The sequence below is a fragment of the Epinephelus lanceolatus genome, chromosome 13 (genome assembly GCF_041903045.1).
Source record: "Epinephelus lanceolatus isolate andai-2023 chromosome 13, ASM4190304v1, whole genome shotgun sequence".
Lineage (NCBI taxonomy): Eukaryota > Metazoa > Chordata > Actinopteri > Perciformes > Serranidae > Epinephelus > Epinephelus lanceolatus.
This window is the reverse complement of record NC_135746.1, coordinates 39,794,730-39,812,682: the sequence shown is the minus strand read 5'-3', so window position 1 is coordinate 39,812,682 and position 17,953 is coordinate 39,794,730. Positions and strand designations below refer to the sequence as shown.

General features: G+C 41.6%; 1 protein-coding gene and 1 long non-coding RNA gene across 3 annotated transcripts; one reads left to right on the top strand and one right to left on the bottom strand.

Moving 5' to 3' along the window:
* Positions 1-2,496: 2,496 nt before the first annotated feature.
* On the top strand, positions 2,497-3,351 carry LOC117270670 (trace amine-associated receptor 1-like). The gene has a single exon (XM_078173558.1). The coding sequence runs from the start codon at positions 2,497-2,499 to the stop codon at positions 3,349-3,351; it is 855 nt and encodes a 284-aa protein (XP_078029684.1).
* An 11,832-nt stretch (positions 3,352-15,183) lies between these two features.
* LOC144466499 (uncharacterized) lies at positions 15,184-17,709 on the bottom strand. Of its 2 annotated transcripts, none has more exons than XR_013493095.1 (3): positions 17,580-17,709; positions 15,474-15,527; positions 15,184-15,292 (listed from the first exon to the last, which is right to left on the bottom strand). It is a non-coding gene; the product is annotated as an uncharacterized LOC144466499 (long non-coding RNA). The 2 variants fall into 2 exon arrangements; XR_013493094.1 differs by lacking the exon at positions 15,184-15,292 and adding an exon at positions 17,263-17,370 and having other exon boundaries at positions 15,321-15,527; positions 17,580-17,644.
* Between the last annotated feature and the right edge of the window lie 244 nt (positions 17,710-17,953).

Sequence of the window (17,953 nt, the reverse complement as noted above, 5' to 3'; positions counted from 1 at the left end):
GATTGTTTAGTTGTGTGCAAGAATCTGTTTGTGAACAGTATTAGCAAACTAAACACCTAGCTTTGGTGAAGCCAACTAATCAATGACCTAACTGCAAACTAATCACAACAATAACTCAATGACAGCATTAAATCACATACAACAAGTCAAACAGTCTTGCTTAGCCTGTAAAGCTGTGATAAGCTATGCCCAGTTGTTATGTTACCGATCCTTAAATGGATGGGAGAAAGAGTCACTTGGTGGTGTACTGCTTTGTTAGCCGGCAGAAGAAGGCTGGGAAGATGGTTCCAGGTGCAGTCTTTGTTGGGTCCTTTGTTCCAAAGGTGAAACTCAGAGGAAGCTGGTCGCTCAGGGTTTAGCAGAGTTAGAAGCTGGGTGCTAACTCACTTAGTTCCTTGTTCCTTTGTCCATGATCAGTTGCCCTCCCTTTAGTGGTTTGGGCTATGGAGCAAGGGTCTGGGCCTCTGTTCTGTTCCAGGCCCAGACGGAAAGAGGTGTTGGCTGTTCAACAGCTGGAGAGCAAGAGTAATCTGTGGAAGGGAGCACAGATCTACAGATGCCTGTGACATCAGAGTCACATGTCACTGTAAAGGTCTTGTCCAATCAAGTTTTGGGACTTGAGTCTCACTGAAGTGTGAGGTGAGACCTCCTGTGGAGATGGGTGTCACATACAGTAGCTCTCTTTGCTTGGAGAACAAACAGCATGCAGAGGAAAAAGCCTTTAAATGCCCAGTGATGATTTTACCAAATGATAAATCATCTGTGGTCCTGTGAATCCCAACACTTACCAACCATGTCATGTTAACTTCCAAACCTAGGCTTAATTTTTTGCAAGGAAAAACAGCATGGTCATTTCACTTGCCTCTCACCCAAGATATCTTAATCTTAACCTGAATCTTCGCCTTTACAGATATACCCACTTTATGCTAGTCCCATGCAGCCTCAGCAAAAACCATGCACCTTTTTTGCATCCAGTATAAATTTGTTATTTTTGCATATTGCAATACACCGGGCACCTTCTCTCCTTCTCTCTCCATCTCTCTCTCTCTCGTATCCCATTACTGCATCTTGCTAACTCGGCCATTCTGGATGTCACTAACTCAGCTTCTTCTCCGGAGCCTTTGTGCTCCACTGTCTCTCAGATTAACTCGTATTGCAGCGGTGCCTGGATAGCGTGATGTGTGTGGCTGTGCTGCTGCCGTGGTCCTGCCAGATGCCTCCTGCTGCTGCTGCCATCATTAGTCATTAGTCATACTTCTACTGTTATTATACACATATGATTATTGTCACACATGTATACTGCCAGATACTAATATATACTTTCAACATATTGTACCACAGTAGCCAGAACTATAATGATAATATTATTACTTTCATTAATGTTGCTGTAAGCTACTGTCATTACCGTCTGACCTGCATCTCTGTCTCTCTCTCTCTCTCTCTCTCTCTCTCTGTCTCTCTTTCTGTCTCATTGTGTCATACGGATTAGTGTTAATTTATTATGCTGATCTGTTCTGTACAACATCTATTGCACGTCTGTCCGTCCTAGAAGAGGGATCCTTCCTCAGTTGCTCTTCCTGAGGTTTCTACCGTTTCTTTCCCCCGTTAAAGGTTTTTTTTGGAGAGTTTTTCCTTAACCGCTGTGAGGGTCCAAAGGACAGAGGGATGTTGTATGCTGTAAAGCCCTGTGAGGCAAACTGTGATTTGTGATATTGGGCTTTATAAATAAAATTGAATTGAATATTGTATCTGAATATTTCCTGCATGTTGGGGTCCCTAAACCATCTTGGAATTGCTACCACCTATGAGCTGAGCATACAAGTGGTGCTAATCAGACTGATGTCAACGGGCAATTGCATTGCCAAAGCTGGAAAAATGCTATTTTGGAGTGTGCGAATGGCCACAGACCTGTGGATGAAACTAAACTGAAGAAGTTAACTACAGCACTTGCTTAAAGGTTGGCAGCTGACTGTGGACAAAAAAAAGTGTGTTTGACTGTACAAATAACCCATTAAGATAGAGCTTGTTTATAAAAAAAAATCTCTGGGGAGCATTCAACTGGACTCCCCAGTTCTATGATAAGTCATAATTTTGACTGACACTGAATGCCACTCCCCTGAACATAATATATAAATGAGCCCAGAAGAATAAATCTACTCTGAAGATACTGCTCAGCATGAAAGAGGCTAAGGACCCCATCAGTGCAGATGCACAAACAGATGCACAGGATTAACAGGCATGGTGTGAAACATATGAGCACTAAAATCAACCTTTGAATCTGTATGCAGAAAACTTATACTGATGTGTTTTATTCTAACTATTCTAACTGTAAGGCAAATGTTACCTCAGTAGTAAGATCATTTATGCATGGAAACCACATTCTTTCTCAACAGGTCTGATGATCTCTGTAATGAATCTACAAATGTATCTGGCATAACAGCAGTCATAACATCATATTTATTATGTATTTTTGTTGGCTGTTCATCAGTTCTTATAATGTGTGGAAACCTTCTGGTAATAATCTCTATCATATACTTCAAACAGCTCCACACTCCTACAAACTACCTCATCCTCTCTCTGGCTGTGGCTGACCTGCTTGTTGGTGTTGTAGTTTTGCCTTTTAGCACACTACTGGCTGTAAGCTCATGTTGGCATCTTGAAGGTTTGCTCTGTAAAGTCCGACGCTGCTTTGATATATTTTTGTGCACATCTTCTGTTTTGAACCTGTGCTTTATTTCTGTTGATAGATATTATGCAGTGTGTCAGCCTCTGAGGTACAGAACTAAAATAACTGTCCATGTAATTGTGATCATGATCCTAGTGAGCTGGATTGTTTCTGCACTAAATGGAATTGGTGTCACAATACGGGGACTGAATGAAGAACAATCTAACAAGTGTCTTTTTTTTCAACATACAAATTTAGCAAGTTCAGTAATGGCAACTCTTTTAACATTTTACCTCCCAGGTATTGTAATGTTCACCATCTACCTAAAGATTTTTATGGTGTCACAGAGACAGGTACGCAGCATCCAGAACACAACCTGTCAGAACACAAAGTCTGGAGCAACCATCAGTAAGATGGAGAGAAAGGCCACCAAAACTCTGGCTATTGTTATGGGAGTTTTTCTCATATGTTGGACTCCTTTCTTTCTTTGTTTCACCTTTAATCCTCTGACTGATAATGCAATACCAGCCTCTGTGATTGCATCATTTAAATGGTTTGGATGGTCAAATTCAATGCTCAATCCATTTGTCTATGGTTTCTTTTACACCTGGTTTCGAACTTCTTTCAAAATGATAATTTCTGGGAAAATATTTCAAGGTGATTTTACTCATTTTAAGCTCTTCTGACTCATTATTGACTTGCTGACATGGATCTAATGACATACTTTTACACTTAAGATTAGCATCTCTTTTCCACTTTATAGCATATATTTATATCAAAGTTGTCACTGTCATACACAGATAGTATCTGAACATACAACTCAGTGTGCAGATTAGTCCCTCAAACTGTATGTATTCTGTGTGAATGTCTGTAAATAAATGTAGGATCATAATTTCATTGTGTGTTATTTACTGTTTGTGTTTCAGAAACACAACATCTCTGTGTTTACTGCAAGAGGACTAGGAATTTTTGACTGATTTTTACTACACAATTAAAAGAAACATTATTTCATTTTGGCTGCAGATGGTAAAGGAATTAAGAAACAGTCATTATTTTAAATGATATTGGTGACTGCAAAGTACGCTCACAGTAAACTCTAAATCAGCAACTTTAGCAGCAAGATGTGTATTGTTCACAGCACTATGAAGATGAAAAAGGATAACTTCTTGGTTTCGTTTTTTCATTATACGTGAAAATCAGAAGTAAAAAGTGGCTGTCTGTCCCGGTAATGTATTCATAACAAGTCAACAATATATATGTACATACAAATAGATAAAAATATGTATGTATACTTTCACTCACAACTTCATATTATACACACACACACACACACATATGTGTATATATATATGTGTGTGTGTGTATATATATATATATATATATATATATATATATATATATATATATGTATATGTATGTGCATACATTATATGTGTAATGGTGGATTGTTATAGCAGTTTGAACATGATATAATATCAATTCTACTCCCTTAAACAAAATATGCTAATGTGACCAGAATAATTTATTTAATGTCCATCAGTGCAGATGTACAGACCAGAATTATTAGGCATGGTGTGTAACTGCAAAGTACTGAATAAGATTTTGTGCATCTACATCTTTCTGATCAAAATCAGAAGTTTTAGCAGTATGTTGTGCATTGTTCACAACACAATGAAGAGTACACTGGAAAGGGGTAAATTTATAGGTTTCACTGCAGCAAAATAAGTTGCTGATTTTCTCTGTGTTTCAGTCTATCCCATCGATGCGTTCATGATAAAAAAAAAAACACCTTTATGGATGTATACTCCAACAATCATTATCATACAAGCACCTTTAATATGTTCTCCCGAGGCCCCCCATCCTGCTTGGGGACCGAGAAATAGCGGAATAAAAACCCAGCCTGCTGATTCTCAAATTCCACCCCTCTTACTGCATTCTGTTTTTATTTATATTTTACACAGCAACCCAACTTTTTTTGGAATCAGAGTTATATAATTTAATTAATATTTAATTACATGGGGCACCATTTCCTAAAAAGGAAATATTATTTATCCATTCATTCATTCTCATAAAATATATTAGAATGTATACAAAAGTGTGTGCCAGATACATAGAACAAATAAACACACACTAATACAAACTGTATGACATTAACATAAAACAATAAATGCATGTTACTTATCGCTGATTATTATTAAAAAACAACAACAAAAAACAGCTCATAGAAAGACTGCGTGTTCTTATTTTCACATGCAGAAATGACGTCATCAGCTGGGTGATCACGTGCTATCCGAAGATGGCCGAGTGATACGAGTGCATTTTCATTCGGACCGGCGGAAAGTTTGTCTCAAAAATCCGTGTGTGTAAAAAGCAAATCCACCCGCCTAGAACTGAGATCCACAAATGTTTTTTCGATTCACAAATAAAAACTGAGCTCACAAATGCCTGTTCAAAAGTTGTAAATGTTAGTGAGATATTCACAAATGCTTTTCATTTATTTGCAAATTAATTTAATGTATTCACAGATATTTTTTGTATTTGTGGAATGTGTTTTATATTTAGAGATTACACATTTACACACAGATTGTCGATCTGTTCACACACTTAATTATGAAACGTGCAGATCAAGAAATATTTGTAGATCACCCTCTGTGCATATTAACGTTACTTGGCTCGGCTTTCTCTCGCATGCATTCTTCCTACTTTTCTCTGTGCTTTCTCAAGTGTTGCTATAGATTGGTCGTGTTGCTGCGGGACGTGGCAACTTAACTTTTGAACATTTACACAGTACATCTTTCTGTTCAACGCCGCCGTACCTGAATCCAAAGTATCGCCATATAATAGACGTTGCATTTTTTTTTTTCGCCACCAACTCAGCCTGTTCATGGTTGTGCTCATGCTCTTCTTCAGCGTCTATGTTGGTCACTGCTGCACGCCGGGTGGTCACATGACCATACGTGCTGCACACACCAGGATAGCTTGTGGGCGTAATGTCAGCAAACTCCACACACCACAGGAGAGGTAGTCACGTTCACAGGCACACACGTTAACATTTATTTACATTAAATCGCAAATCGCAGCCTTTTGTGCGGTTATGTAATCGCACAGCCTGACATTGCAATTGCAATTGCGATCAATCGTGCAGCACTAATGTGGACATTATCTCTGCAAAGGCTGATTCTGTTAAAGTGAAGCAGAAGAATATTAGAGAGGTTTTAGTACAGAAAATTCAGACGAGGTCTCCAAAATGGCCATTCTGGCATATTTTGGCACAGTTTGGCACCATGTGTGCCATTTGATTTTTCTCATGTAAAAATTATATATTTCATTTGTATATCACTAATGGTGTTCAATACATCCAAATACAACAGTTCAACCAGACCTCTATATATTTCCCATTCCAAAAAATGACCACACAAAGCAACTGAATATTGAATCCAAATGGACTAGATTTATTATTATCAAACTATAAACATGTTTCTAACAATACAAACTGTAAAAGCACAGGTAAAAAAAAAAACAAAAACACAATGAACTTTTCTATAAAAATGCAAACTGTAAACACACATAAAACTAAAAAAAAAAAACTATTTACACTATTGTCCTATAAAAAGGTTTCTGTAAAAGTGCAAACCAAAAGTTTCTATAAAAATGCAAAATGTATGTAGCACCTTTAGTCTTGACTTTTAGGTTTAATGGATACTCACATCGCTCTAGGTCCGGTAGGAGTTGCACCAGGAAGTGACTCACACAAGGGAGCGGGTGTTGGCATTTGAACAGGTGATATTTTAATATCAATGCAAAACAAATGATAAACATCAACAGCTTGGCTGTGCATTTATTTACCAAAATAAGGCGCTGTAGAATAAAAGAAAACAAAAAGAAGAGTCCATAGAACTCGAGCTCTCCTGCTCGACAGTTCTGGTAAGGGCAGCTCAAGAAAAAGGATCCAGTGTGTGTGTACGTGTGTTCTGTGTATCAATGTCCAATCCGGTTCTTTTTGTCCTCAATTTCTATAACTACTACCCGGGTAGGTGAGGAGTGTGTATGTCTTATCTGTTCTCAGAGCATGAGATTCAGATGATCTGGAGTCGTCAAGGTAGGTTCTGCAGCTGGCCACACTGCATCTCCAACTCTCTCTCTCTCAGAATCGCTGGGCTGGGCTCGCCATCTTAATCGTCTCTCTCTATTTCTCAGACAGTAGTTCAGACTAGCAAAAAAACCTGTGACTACCGGGTCTGCCTGCGGACTTCTCTGCCTTTATCCGTGGCTGTCTGCTACTCTTTGCTTCATGTTTTCTTTGTTTTTTTCTGCAACCGACTTTCTCGATATGGTCTGCTCTGCTGCCGTCTGTCTTATGTCTGAGAGAAAATGGCGTCTGCTCACAGGTGCAGACTTCACGCGATACCTGACCTAGGTTCATGGGGAATACAGACACTAAGGGGGAACACTGCCCCCTACTGGAGGTTTACTGGAACTGTCTAAATGACAAATATAGGGTTAGTAACCTGATTTTTCATGCTGGTTACATGTATATACACACACACAAAATTGAAACAACTATTTACACTATGTTCCATTTATTTACGCAACCATCAGGAATTTACAGGTCGTCATGCCACAGCTGGAAGAAGTTTTTCATAGAGGTGAGGCAGAGAGGAACCTTACACCTCCGGCAATAGACGGGAACACCCTGGGTGTTCCAGCATCGTGACACCTTTTGCAGTGCTTCCTGGCTCTTGTGTCCTCACTGTCAAAGAAGACAGGCATGCAAGTGGTGCGAGATGGGGATGGTGAGGTGGCTGCTGACCTTTCAGCAAACTCTAGCATCTCCTTTGCCAACACGTCCCTGAAGGTCTTGTGGGTGAGGGGCTTTGTCTGGTCGGGGTCCTGTCTGAACTTGAACAAGTCAGTCAAGTTCAAGTCAGTACTCAAAGATGTCAGTAGATGGTGCTCTAATGCCACTGTGGATACCTCAGGGAGCTCGCTCGTACGTGCTCTTCTCATGCGCAGCTCAATATTAAATGAGCATCAGCTAGAGCAAGATGGCTAACTTGAGAACAGCGGTGATGTTGAAGCAGAATTCAAGGCCTGAAACTGGGGCAGAAGGCTCCCGACCTCGTTCTCTACTTTCCGAAAAAACGTACTTTGTTATTAAGTGTCTATAACTCAAATACTCAGAGGTCAAAGAATCACTGGAGACACGTAGAATCAGGTGCAACTGAGTTTAATGTGCTCACAGGCAGCAAACACATACAACTCAATGAGTCAAGCTCCGGAGCAGGACTGAAGTTTTATTGTCTGTGCATTCCCTTTTATTGCTGGTGAAGATTCTGTTGAGCTTCCACCTTTTTTCTTTAATCCTACCCACTTGAGCTGAACATTACGGTGTCACAACTCTCCATTCTTCCCTTGAAGCCAGCCTACCCACTTGAGCTCGTACATAATGGTGTCCCAGCTTTCCCTTTTTCCCTTGGAGCCAGTTTTACCCATGTAATGGTTTCCCGGGCAGTCTAGGCCCGCCTCCTATTACCAGGGTCATATCAGGCCAAGATGGAATTCCCCTAACTTTCCATCAATATGTTTGAACTCATCTTCATGCTATTTTTTTTTTTTTTTTTTTTAAAAAGATGCACAGTGAATCCTAGGTACTTTCCAGTTCTCAAGTGCTCAGTGAGTCTGTGTGTGATGAAAATACATGAAATTATAAACCAGTGTGTGACTGTAAGTGTACAGAGTACATTGCTTTAACACGTATCTTTAAAGGTCAACTTAAAGGTACAGCATAAACACTACAGTAAATGACTACATTACATTACAGTGAGAACAGTACGCTGCTACACAAACAACAAACCCTGGATAACCAGTGAGGCTAAAGCTGTTCTCAACAAGAAGAAGAGGGCTTTTAGGAGAAGGGATCAGGAGGAGATGCAGAGGGCACAGTGCAAGCTCAGGCTGTGTCTGAGGGAGGCTAAGGAGGCATACAGGAGGAAGCTGGAGAGCAGGATACAACAGAAAATCATGAGGTGTGGAAGGGCATGAAAACCATCACTGGCTGCAAGCAGTCCAAGGACGGAGCAGCAAAGGGAAACAGAGAGAGAGCCAACGAGTTCAACACCTTCTTCAACCGGTTCAACAGCATGCATGCCCCCACCCCCACCCCCCCGATCCCCTGGCTCATACTCAACCTCATCCGCCCTCAGGTCCAGCACGTCTAGGACTGCCTTCAATTCGCCTATCGGGAGAAGGTGGGGGTCAAGGACACTGTCCTGTTTCTCCTCCACAGAGCATACTCCTTCCTGGACAAAGGAAATGTCTCACTGAGGATCCTCTTCTTTGACTTTTCCAGCGCATTCAACACAATCCAACCCCTTCTCCTGCAGGAAAAACTGTCCAAAATGTGTGTTGACCCCTCCATCATGTCTTGGATCACAGACTACCTCACTGACAGGCCACAGTTTGTCAGGCTGAGAGACTGCACATCAGACATTGTGACCAGCAGCACAGGAGCACCACAGGGGACTGTGCTCTCCCCCCTCCTCCTCACCCTGTACACTGCCGACTTCCAGTACAACTTGGACACATGTCACATGTTGGACGACACTGCCATTGTGGGGTGTATCAGGGGAGGCAGTGAGGAGGAGTACAGGAACACTGTGGAGCAGGACCGCCCCTCCCTAAACGCAGAACACGCGCTGTGCGTAGGGCCTCATCTTCCATGGGGGGCCACATTTTGCGCGAGGGGACGCATTTGCTCATACGCGCAATGGATGCGCACATGCGCTACCGTGAGGCGCGCGTAGAATCAGCTCGAGGAAGGAGAGAAGAGACTTGACCGCCCATACGTCGCTGCAATGATTGACAGCACTCGACATCTGAACAATAAGAGGGGTGTGCCGGCAGGCACTTGCAGAGCTGCAGCAGGTGAAGAGTTATCGACATGTCATCCAAAAGAGCCTCAGGAGTATGTGCGGGGACGGGAGGGCGGATGCCCTCAGACAGGGGAGAGGGAGAAATATAGAAAAGAATGTCTCTGTATTTTATTTCTGTTTTCAGTGTTTAATTAAGGTGGGAGAGGCGGAGGGCTGAGGGAGATCGGACGCCTCCAGAGAGGGGAGAGGGAGAAATATAACAAAATAAGATTAAATAGGAAAAACCTGTCTCCCTCTTTTATTTTATTTTCAGTGTTTAATCAAGGGTGGGGGATTGAGGCGGTGGAAGTTACTTTCTTTTGATGAGTAATTGATGGCTATTTGTGACTCAGATTTGTTTATTTATTTCAGTTTGAAGTTATTTTTACTTAATATTTATTTATTTATATATTTCAGGTTGAATTTTTTATTTTATTTGACTCATACAGCCAAACTACTGTATCTACAGTACATTTGTTATTGCCAATAAAGGTTGTCAAGTTAAATGGCAAGTTGTTGTACGGTCATTTTGTACCTATGATACATTTGGGATGGGGGGCCTCCAAATAAAATTTCGCTTAGGGCCCCAATTTGGTCAGGGGCAGCCCTGCTGTGGAGACTTCGTGAAATGGTGTCGACTGAACCAGCTGCAGATTAACACCACCAAAACCAAGGAGATGGTAGTTGACTACAGGAGGAAAAGTCCCCACCCGAAGCCAGTTTCCATCGAGGGGGCGGAGGTGGAGGTAGTCACCTCCTACAAGTACCCTGGCCTGCAGCTGGATAGCAAGTTGGATTGGTCTGTAAACTCAGACCACCTCTACAGGAAAGGGCAGGGAAGCTACTGCAGATGTTTTATCAGTCTGTGGTGGCCAGCATCCTGTTCTATGCTGTGGACAGCCTGAGACTGGACAAACTCATCTGGCATGCCAGCTCTGTGGTGGGCATGGAACAGGAGTCCATGGTGTCAGTGGCAGAGAGGAGAACCATGGACAAACTGCTGGCTATTTTGCACAATGACAGCCATCCTCTGCACACTGCCATCAGCTCTCAAAGGAGCACGTTCAGTGGCAGACTGCGGCCACTGAACTGCACCATGGACAGACTAAGAAAATCCTTTGTCCTGAAAGCAGTCAGACTGTACAACAACACCTGCAGTAACTAACTTCTTATCCCAACAGACTCATCTTTAGCCACTTTAAGCCACTTCTGCCACTTTACAACACATTTATATATTTTTTATGCCTACATTTTTAATAGGGACCTCAGCCCTATTGTTTTTGGTGTGCTTATTCTTTATTCTTTCTCCTGCCGTCTCCTAAAACCCAAATTTGACCCCCTAAACATGCTCAAAAACTCACCAAATTTGGCACACATGTCAGGACTGGTGAAAAATTTTAGAAAATGAAAAAAATGAACCCCAAAAGTGCCAAAACGGCCTCTCTAGTGCCACCTAGGCACACTAAAATGGCCATTGCAGCCCGTAGGGATGTTGTAGAAAGATCAAACCAAAACTGGCTTGTTCGTCTCATCGTGACTTACAAATCACGCACTGACACCCCGGACCTAAACCAAAGAGGAAGTGAGCTATTTGCCCTTTCAAAGTAAGATTTTGCCTCAAAAATGCTCTTTTTTTAAAAAATACCTTCTCCTAGACTGTTTTTTGCATCGGCTTCAGACATGCACACATGCCAGGCCAATTTCTGCTGAACAGATCTTCTGTATAACAAGAGAAAGAAATAGATTGACAAGTAGAGGACACAATCATGCCAGTTAGGTGTTTAAAATGAAAAGCCTCAGAGAAAATAAACAGTGAACTGAAAGTAATTATTGAAAGGACAATAAAGACTGGTCATATCTGGATCTGTGCATTACAAGTACTGATTGCAAAACTGTCAGTTTGGTAGCTTGACAACTAAGGAGAGTTTACCCACTTATAGTCCCAGTTGTGCTGAATCTGGGATCCTTTTTTGCGAAAAACCGCTCACAGAAACTTTCATGTTGCTATGCAACGTCTTTGTAAGTCATATTATTCCCAGTACAGTTGCCCAAATAATTTAATTTAGGCTCACAAAGTAATGCATTTGTTGGTTCCTAAACTCATACACTGGTTTTGAGTGCGCTTGTTGGAATAACCAAGATTTAACAAGCAACCCAAATAGATAGATAGATATTTGCCTAAACTCCAACTGGTGACATTAAAGTACAGAAACAATTTTGGTGCATGTAACAGGAATCCTACAACATTACTGTGAGCAGCATGACTGGGACTGAAAGTGGGTAAACTCTTGAGGTCTGGGCTTTTACTTTGTACAACAACAGCAAAATATTTAATTTTAACAGTTTAGTCATGCCATTAATCAATAATGAATGAATGCAAATGAATGAATTAGTAAGACAGTCTTCATTAATGGTTCAAAAATGAAAAAACCAACAACATGCATTTGCAATATTTACAACAAACAATTTTACTTACAGAAACAGTCTTAAAGAAGGCAGAATGATCATCTCCCAAGATGACTGATAGTCCCCGAAGACAAAGGCACCTGATGTCTGTTGGCTCAGTGGTCTGCAGAGGGCAAAGAATTTAACATAGTTTACCAAGGATACTCAGATGTATCCTTAGTAGATGTATCCCACCCCCAACAATTTGTTCTGACAAAAATCGCAAATCTTCAAGAAAAGACAGAAGAGGACATTAAAGAAGAGGAGAGAGGACAGGAGAGAAGATGAGAGAATGGAAAGGAAAAGAGGAGATGAAAGGGAAGAGGAGGAGAGATGAAACAAGAAAACAGGAGAGCAAAGCAGAAAGGAATCAGAAAAGGGAGAAAAATGCAACGGCATGAGAGGTAAAGAAATGAGATTCGAAAACACAGAGGTAAGGGGATAGCAATGAAAAGAGGAAAGAGAGCAAGGTAGAGAAAAGAGGAAACAGAGAAAGTAAAGATAAGGGGGAAAGAGAAACTTGCATTGCGGGAAGACAAGGAGTAGACTGATGTAGACAACTCAACTCACCTTTGTCCGGCGTAAAAGCTCAGCCAAAAGCTGTCCAGTAAGGCCTTTCTTCCTCCTGAAGAGGTCCATCAGGCTTGGAGAGAAACAGTCACGTGCATCAAAGAAGTTTTCTCTGAGGTTTTTCCCAACCACTCTGCTGAACTCGTAATAAACCTGAAACATGAAACACAGCAAACAATGTATAAGCCCATGGTCAAATGGCCTTATCTTTCACCCTTAACACGACATGCTATGATAGCACAACTGCTATCTGCTATCCACATCATTCATCCATTTTCCTGCTCCATCTTGTGTTTTTGGTCCGCAACAAAAAAAACAAAATCTATATTTAGACGACTTCCGCCTACTTTACTATTTAAACATGCCTCTGCGATTTTCTGAGTGCAACTTGATTCACATGCTACTTAATAAGGAGCTACAGTATATGTCCATCAACAAAGTGCAGGAAAGATTAGTCCAGAGTAAAGCTGGCAAAAGCTATCATGAGCCACTCCTCCCTCTACCTCTGCTCTCCACCCCCCCCAAAACCCCACCCCACTCGCCTGGTCTGTGCCGGCAAGACAAGTACCGCAGCACGGACTATTACATCCAGACGGTCCCGGTGTTTCTTCCGCAGGCTCCGGTTCACTCAGCTGCCCGATATACCCGCTGCTTCTTCCCACATTAACCTGAATAACAATCCAGGGCTCGGTGCTCCGGTTGGATCCAAATGGAGAGGCTAACTGGCTGTGTTAGCAGCTGAGTGAAGTGGAGCATGAGGAGGAAGCACCGGTTAGCCGGTTAGTTTAGCAGTTAGCAATGTCTTTCACTCACTCTCGGTCTCTGCTGTGTTTAGTTATTTCCCTGCTTTCCTGTTAGTGTTAGCACTACTTGGCTACCACGCTAACGCTCCAACTCCAACTCTCCGGGAGTTCTCTCTCACGGAGAAGAGTTGGAACGTTAGCATGGCAGCCCATTAGAGCTAACATCCCCACGCTTCTCCACCAGGCTCAGTGAGTCAGAACCGAGAAGCGTGGGGACGTTAGAGTTAGCACCAGTCGGCTGCCATGCTAACGTTCCAGGAGCCTGCTTCCTGGTGGGCTCACGGAGATGAGAGGAATGTTAGCGTTAGCTCCCAGAGTTAGCACTAGAGCTACTACAGCTATTGGAATAGCTTGCAGCTATGGAGCGCTTCTACCAGCTCTTCTAGTCACTGAGCCTCGCCTCCATTTCAGCAAATATATTGCATTTATTACAGGGACCATCATCATTGAAGTAGGCAGGGGAATAGCTAAACACAGCCGCCAGGCTGCCCGCCGGGCTACATTTTACAATGATAATTGCAAATGTTAGCTGGGCTGCCGGGCTACTCACCTAATACAACCGTAACGCCTGACCCATTGCTGGGACCGAGCCGCTAATAACTCAAGCTCCGGACATTAACCCATGCTACGAGTTCTGTCCCTTTCTTTATCCGACAACTTCTTCACCAACAACCGTTGTTTCTTTAGAGGTAATGTCAGGGTGTGTGAGGTCATGCTATACGCCAGATGAAATTACACCTCTAGTTCTTCACATAGCAATTAACAAGGGATTAAAATCAAATTTATGAGAACAAAGGAAACATTTAGGAGAAAAAAACTCACTAATTTACGAGAAAAAGTTTGAGAAAAATCTCACAGATGCAGGAAAAAACCTTCACAGATGATGGTGATACACAGTTATGTGCAGTGACAGCCCTGTTAGGCGGTGGGCCGAAGCCGCGATTCCTTGTACTTAAACGATCCCTATCGGGGGAGGACCCAGATTTTTGTTGACAACTTCTTAAGTTTTCAATAAATCAAAAGAAAATTGTTGCCACCGGTACTTCTTGCGCATTTTTGTAGATCGGTCACTTTATCACGTTACCTTTTTTCCGGCAAACGGAGCAGACAGCTACGTTCGGGGTCGGACATGCGTGATGTGATTGTAGTTATCGTCCAACGGGACGCTTGGAAAAAAGAAAAAAAAACTTGGAAAAATGGCGCTGCATGTAGAGCCATACATACATGGCCTAATAAGTCTCTTTTATGTCTTCAATACTTAACTTGGTCTTTACACGTTACAGACTTTTTTAAACAGTCTGTGTAGGTACCATGTATATTTTCTCTGTGAGCTCATACAAAATAAACATATCTGATTTCACAAATTTGAGGTCTGTTATCTTGGTTGGGAACTTCACCTGTCATTTATCTGTCAAAATGATGAAACGTCATAAAAACGACCCCCCTCCCGCCACTAGATTAATCTTTGTTGCTATTTTTTTTTTAATTTGTTTGCTAGCATCACATTAGCATAAGAAATGGAGTGCTGTATGCATTTAATTCAGAGAGATGGACCAATCACTCCTTTTACAGACACAGGATGGCAAAAATTTGTTAAATCAGTGTTTGAGTGGAAAGATTTAGGGACTGAAGAGAGTCTTGTAGCTTTAGAGGCAGTGCGAAGATTTAACTTTCACAGCCAGGATCCTGCAGAATATGCTATACCAGCTAATGCTGGTTATCACAGGGACTGCTACATCCATTTTACTAACATAACAAAAATAAAACGAGCCCAGAAGAGAAGAGAAAAGGAAGCTTTAATTCAAAAGGAAAAGGGAACAGAAGGTTGGTATCAAACATGCAGTGTGAAACTGTAAATGTGGATCTTAAACTTCAAATCTGAATCTTGAATGCTGAATCTGTGAACATAGAAAAGAAATTAGGAGCTACAATGACATCCTCTCACACGATCAGGTTCTGACAACTCAAGTTTATTGTGCATAATTCACTGTTCAGACATAAGCTTTGTATTTCACTCTACTCAAATGAGCAAAACCCTAGTCAAAATGTATTTGATAAATCAGATCAATGCATTCTCACCCACTTGATTCCATCACAGGAGGGAGTCATTTGCCCATCTAGCTGCAGTGAACACTGTTGAGATGAAGAAAAGTGCAACTTAAATTAAGTCCCTCACTCATTCACATTACTTCTGAAGTCCAATAAAGTGCTCAGTAACATTCACAAACTACATTAATTAAAAACAGCCAGGGAAAACACGCAGTTGTTATTTCCATTTCATTTCAGATAAGGTGACCAGATTTCTGAAATGAAAAGCAGGGACATTTAAAGTTCAGTGTACAGAAGTCATTAAATATTATCATTATGAAATAAAAAATGGGGGCAATTGCGGTTTCATGTAATTTGACGACTTTCAAAGAATGCAATGGACCACCGTGTCATTGTGGTCTACAGGCATAAATGTTTTGTTTTTTGGTATCTTGTCATTAAAGGACATTTCTTTTCCTCCTGCTTCCTTTTACTCTTCTATCAGTAATCTTCCTCTCCTAAAACAGAGTCACATCATAATATATTGTAATAGCTATCACACGGTGTAGTGACCCTTCGCCTATCAAAAAAAGGCCACCACCACGGTTGCCATTTGAGGTAATTTATGACGCGTGCAATGCACTACAGACGATATTTCCAGTTTTCCAATGTTGATTTATTACTTACTTTCATTCAGTTCAGGTACAGCCATTTGCCACTCATAAACCAAAAATAAGCAAACAAAATAACTCGACTGTCGTCTCCACAGCACCTGGTGCATGCAGCACGGTCAAAAAAACTTCGCCTCCACACAACACCTGTGTGTGGTTACACCTTGATTATATAAACTCTGGCGCTGCCCAATTGCCAGTACCACTACTCCCAAGTGGCGGGAGTGTAACAAAAAATACAAATAGTACACACATTTAATACAAATGGCTCTCACACACGGTAATGTTCACAGTTCACTATAATACAGCCACACCAACAACAGTATATGTTACTGCATTAGTCTGTGCGCAACCAGAATCAGAGCTGTGGTGTCTATTTCACTTGTGGTTTTTTTTTATCCACAGTTGAAATTGGGGACATTTCCGGGGACAGCTCTAGCTCGGGACAGGTCACCCAAATTGGGGATGTCTGGTCACCCTAATCTCAGATGATCTACTGAAATAACACAAAAGTAAAATCCCAACATTTTTATACAACTGCTATTTTCCCCCCAAGTGAGGTAGGACAGAATAGTATGGGACCTATTTAAGAAAAATATGCAAGCATTAGTACTCCCTATTTCTGACACACAAGTACTAAGCCAACTATTAAAGCAACAGTATGTAACTTTGGCTGCGACATGGGGCTTCAAAAACTGAAACTTAACCATGCACGTTTATGCGTCACACAAAACAGCAATTTTAGTAAAACTGGGTGATATTTTATGGAGAAAATGTCCTCTGGTTTCCCCTCTGATGTCCTAGACTGCTCGGTCTCAACTCTGTGATTCACGGAGGTTCCTGAAAGCAACATGTAGGCTGCCTGCAGACCGAAGCTTATTTAGCAGAGCTGTCCCCAACTACCCACTGCTGCAGCTGCAGCTTCGGTCTGCATGTTGCTTTCAGGAACCTCCATGAATCAGAGTTGAGACCGAGCAGTGGTAGGACATCAGAGGGAAAACCAGAGGACATTTTCTCCATAAAATATCACCCGGTTTTACTAAAATTCCTGTTTTGTGCGACATACTAACGTGCATAGTTTAGTTTTTTGAAGCCACAGGTCATGGTCAAAGTTACAGTGTTCCTTTAACAAGCACTACATATATGAATAAAGATGTGTCTTCACATACAATAATTGTGATGTCACGACCCAGTGATGTAGGGGAATAAGAATGGTGCACAGCCTCAAACCAAGGTGAAGCCTGAATCTGTGGATGTCTTCTGTTTGTCTTTTAGTGCTAGAAGTAGCAACAGAAACAGAGGATGGTGAGGAAACTCCGGCAAAGACACGGGCTCTAAGATCACACACAAGTGACTTCCATACATCTGAGAGAGCACCACACCTGCTCCCAATACAGTGTTTGATTTGCAAACATGAAAAATACAGATTTGAAGCACACATCCGGAAGATAATAAAAGAAAAACTTTCTCGGTGTGAAACACTCACTGCAGGGAAGTTACTTCTTGCTGCTGAAGAAAGACAGGATGAGAGTCTGCTTGTACACATTCGTGACAGGGACCTAGTGGCTAGTGAGGCACGATACCACTTCTCCTGTTTCAGACACTACACACGGTACCTGTCAAAAAAGAAAAGTGAGAACACAGAAAGCAACTTGTATGAGAATGGGTACAAGCATTTCTGTAAAACAGTGTTCGAGGAGAAGCTTGTAAAAAAATGGGAGGTGCTTCGACTCTCAAAGCTGAATATGCTTTTTAAGAATGTTGTTCTGGAAAGGGAGGGAGTTAACATTCCAACATACAAGGCTCACTTACTCAAGGCAAGACTTCAAAAGTCACATCCTTTCTTGAGATTTCAAAAGG